The 4,063-nt window shown below is 38.7% G+C and overlaps 1 protein-coding gene across 1 annotated transcript; it reads left to right on the top strand.

Moving 5' to 3' along the window:
• The first annotated feature begins 248 nt into the window (after nt 1–248).
• On the top strand, nt 249–2,542 carry LOC121258718 (protein FAR1-RELATED SEQUENCE 5-like). Its single transcript, XM_041160262.1, has 5 exons — nt 249–316; nt 414–530; nt 614–1,140; nt 1,247–2,158; nt 2,242–2,542. The coding sequence occupies exons 1-5, from the start codon at nt 287–289 to the stop codon at nt 2,540–2,542; spliced, it is 1,887 nt and encodes a 628-aa protein (XP_041016196.1). The 5' UTR covers nt 249–286.
• The last annotated feature ends 1,521 nt before the right edge of the window (nt 2,543–4,063 follow it).

Here is a 4,063-nt window from a genome sequence, read left to right on the forward strand (position 1 = left end):
TGAAATGAGATCTATTGTACCAGTTCATAGATTTTAATGTGGTTAGAGTTATACAATATTGCTATTGACAAGATGCATTTGTCTCCCTCACAGCATGGAAAAAGGAAAAGAACATCCATCTACGTTAAGACCATCTAGCTCAAATCCTCCATCCGTGGTATGTTATTTTATTTGCAATATATCAATAACGTTAGATTCGAGATTAGTTGATATTTATTTTCTCAACACATCAATAATTTATCCAAACACATTTCAGGACATACCATCAACTTCTCCAAACATCCCAATGCACGGTTATTATGGACCCCCATCCGCAGTATGTTATTTTATCTAATATATCAATAACATTAGATTCGAGATAAGTTGATATTTATTTTCTCAACACATCAATAATTTATCCAATAACATTTCAGGACATACCATCAACTTCTCCAAACATCCCAATGCATGGTTACTATGGACCAGTGCCTACGTGGTCACCGGGTTTTCTCCCATTTCCCGCTGTCAACCAATATCCAAGCAATGTACAGGTGGTGATGTCATGTTTTCCGTTTAATTTTAATAAGTTGGTTTTTTTGAAGAGTTGAATTGCATTTTTTTTTCTTTTTGCCAGAATGCTAGTTACACATTTCAACATGGCATGGAAAGCCAGTTGTCTCTCAGCAATACCTATGTTACAAGCAGATTTCTGGGTACGGAGGATAATAGACCCTCAGTTGGGGAAACTGAATCGCCAGCTACATCTTCTAGAGTTGAAGAAATTCATCCTGATAGACCAGATGCAGAAGAAATCAAGTGTGGTAGTGCCAGAACATCAGAGAAAGTGCAAATGGATGGTGATGATGAGCCAGTTTCGGGGATGGAGTTTAATTCCTTAGAAGATTTAATGAGTTATTATGAGGAATATGGTCAAAAACGCGGATTTGGGGTGATGACAAAAAGGAGTGAGAGGGGAGAGGATCAAACTGTTAGATATGTCACCATTGCCTGTGCCCGTGGAGGCAAGGCCCGGAATAGGACTATAAATGTCGCCAACCCACGTCTGACAGGAAAGACGAAATGTAAGGCAAAAATTAATGCGTTAAAAGTTGTTGATGGAAAGTTTCGGCTGACTACAATTCACAATATCCACAACCACAGGTCCAGTCCAAAGAAATCTCGCTTCTTTTAATGTAATAGAGAAGTGAGTGAATATGTTAAAAGGGTTCTAGATATGAATGATTTGGCCGTCATCCGAATGAATAAGAGTTTCGGGTCTCTTGTTGTTGGCATGGGAGGTTTTGAGAACCTCCCATTTTTGGAAAAAGGATTGCCGTAACTACATCGACAAGGCACGACATCTACGACTGAGCGTAGGTGGTGAGGGAGCGCTTCGAGACTACTTTTTACGGATGCAATTTAACAATCTGGGGTTCGTTGCACTAATGGACTTGGATGATGAAGGGAGGTTAAAAAATATATTCTGGGCAGACCCCCGTAGTAGAGTAGTAGCCTACCAATATTTCGGAGATGTCGTAACATTCGACACCACATACTTGACGAACCGATATGGGATGCCCTTTGCGTCATTTGTTGGTGTAAACCACCATGGGCAGTCAATTTTGTTGGGAGCTGCCTTGATTTCCTCTGAGGATACTGAGACTTTCGTGTGGTTATTCCAAACATGGTTGCAGTGTATGGATGGTATAGCGCCGAAGGCTATTATCACTGACCAAGATAGAGCCATGAAAAATGCAATTGCAATAGTTTTCCCAGAAAGCCGACATAGATTTTGCCTGTGGCATATCTTAAAGAAAGTCTCTGAAAGGCTTGGCTGTTATAGTTCTTACAAAACTGGAATGAAAACTGCACTGATAAAATCTGTATATGATACCCAAACGCCAGATGAGTTTGAAAAATATTGGAATCAGTTGATTAGCACGTACAGCTTGCATGAGAATGTCTGGTTGCAGAGTTTATACACTGAGCGTGAGCATTGGGTACCGGCATTCTTGAAGAATGTTTTTTGGACTGGAATGAGTATAATGCAGCGGAGAGAGAGCATGAATGCCTTTTTTGATGGGTATGTTCATGCTTATACAAACTTGAAAGAGTTTGTCGATCAGTATGATAATGCCTTGAAAAAGAAGATTGAGAACGAAAATTGTACGGACTTCCAGTTATTTAACGTCACAATTCCCTGCATCTCTATATCTCCAATTGAAAAGAGATATCAAGATTTGTACACAAATCTAAATTCAGAGAAGTTCAACAGCAACTTACTGGCATTATCGACTTGGACCCAGTTTTACTGAAAGTGGATGCTACAGTCAAGACCTATCTGGTAGAGGATGAAGTTCATGTCGAAGATTTCACTAAGCTGGTTACACATTCAGTGGATTTTAGTGAGGACGATGCAGTCGCCAAGTGTACTTGTGGTTTATTTGAAATGAGGGGGATAGTGTGCCGGTACATCTTCGCCGTCTTCAAATGTAACGGGATTAAGACAATCCCAGATAGGTACATTTTGGATCGATGGAGGAAGGATATCAAAAGAAGATAGACATTAATCCACAGCAGCTATGATGTAGGGGATCAACGGGAAGATGCTAATAGATATTCAAGTCTGTTGAATATCTGTTATAAGATGATTACTTGTGCGGCGAGTTCGAAAAAGTATACGGAGGATGCAACGACTAAGTTAAATGCAATGATTGACCTATATGAAGCGAACCAAGAACCTGCATCGATGATTGAAAAGTGTTTAAATGTTGATGGCAAGACAAAGGACACAACGACAATTGGTAGTTCAACAAAAGCACTTAGTCCACGTGTTGTGCGAGGAAAAGGTAGACCCCCATCTCTGAGAAAAGCATCCAGGATGGAGAGAGATCTGCGGAAAGTTAAGGAGAAGACGAAGAAAGCGCAGGGAAAGGGAAAATGCAAACAGGTGTAGCTTTGTAATATTAAATAGTTTATTTAAATTTTCATATAAATGCTATCTGACAGATTTGTTTCTATTTTATTAGCAAGATGGGGAAGATACACCAGTCGTGGACACGTGCAAGATGCTATTTGGCCCGTCCAATTTGGATGTCTCCAATGTTGGACACGTCCAGGTAATATAGTAAGTATATATTTAATTTATACTTATTTTTATGATTTATTGCAGTGTAACGCAGCCCCGAGAAACAGTAATTCAAAGTCAAGAAAGTGTAAGTGGATCCACACTTTATTGGTGTTTTAATGACATTAGTCGAGCTAAGCATTAATATATGAGTTAATATTTTTTACAGATGCAATTTGGGTTGGATGGATCACAACTGCAGCACGTTGAGTTTGATGGCTCACAACTAAGGCAATGATATGATTATCATGGGTATGTTTTTGTAATTAATCAAAACAAAAAAAATGGAAATGTCCTTCCATTTCGTTTTGGAAATATTCAATTTTGTCTGATGTATATTTATATCACTTGGAACGACAATCTAAATTAGCTTTGGCTTGACAGGAATTATGAAAACTGATGCTATGATTCTGGGAGTTACAAGTAGATTTGAGTTTTGACTGTATTTTCGAAGTCTCATATAGCTAGGAGTTAGAAGCAGTTTTAAGGATCCAATATGTATCAAAACTTTCAATAATTTTGTCTATGTATATGACCATTTTTCTGATGTATATAGAATTATGGCAATCTTTGAGTGGCCAAATATAGCAGGTTGGAGTTGTGTAATTGAATTTGACTTTTTTTTTTTAGCAAATGAGACTGTTAGATATGGGAATGCTTATGTTGGATGGGCATTCATATATAGTAGGTTGGAGTTTTGTGTAATTGAAAGAGTTTTTTTTAAAGCAAATGTGACTTTTTAGTAGGTTCAGCTCTCTGACTTGGTTATATCCAGGTTCAATTCGACTTAAGATGTCCCAGAGACTCACGCTCGATCTTCGCTTGATCGTTGCTCGAGCTTGAACTTGATCAAGCTCAAGCGACTATCGAGCGAAAGTCGAGCGTGAGTCTCTGACTTGGTTTATCCTGGTTCAATTCGACTTGAGATGTCTCAGAGACTCACGCTCGATCTTCGCT

Source organism: Juglans microcarpa x Juglans regia, chromosome 3S (assembly GCF_004785595.1).
Source record: "Juglans microcarpa x Juglans regia isolate MS1-56 chromosome 3S, Jm3101_v1.0, whole genome shotgun sequence".
Lineage (NCBI taxonomy): Eukaryota > Viridiplantae > Streptophyta > Magnoliopsida > Fagales > Juglandaceae > Juglans > Juglans microcarpa x Juglans regia.

Bases quoted from the DNA above. Each gene is read 5' to 3' on its own strand.
- LOC121258718 (XM_041160262.1), top strand. From the start codon at position 287: ATGCACGGTTATTATGGACCCCCATCCGCA. The intron at 531-613 runs GTGGTGATGTCA...TCTTTTTGCCAG, and splicing joins AATATCCAAGCAATGTACAG to AATGCTAGTTACACATTTCA. The intron at 2,159-2,241 runs GTTATTTAACGT...ATCTAAATTCAG, and splicing joins GAAAATTGTACGGACTTCCA to AGAAGTTCAACAGCAACTTA.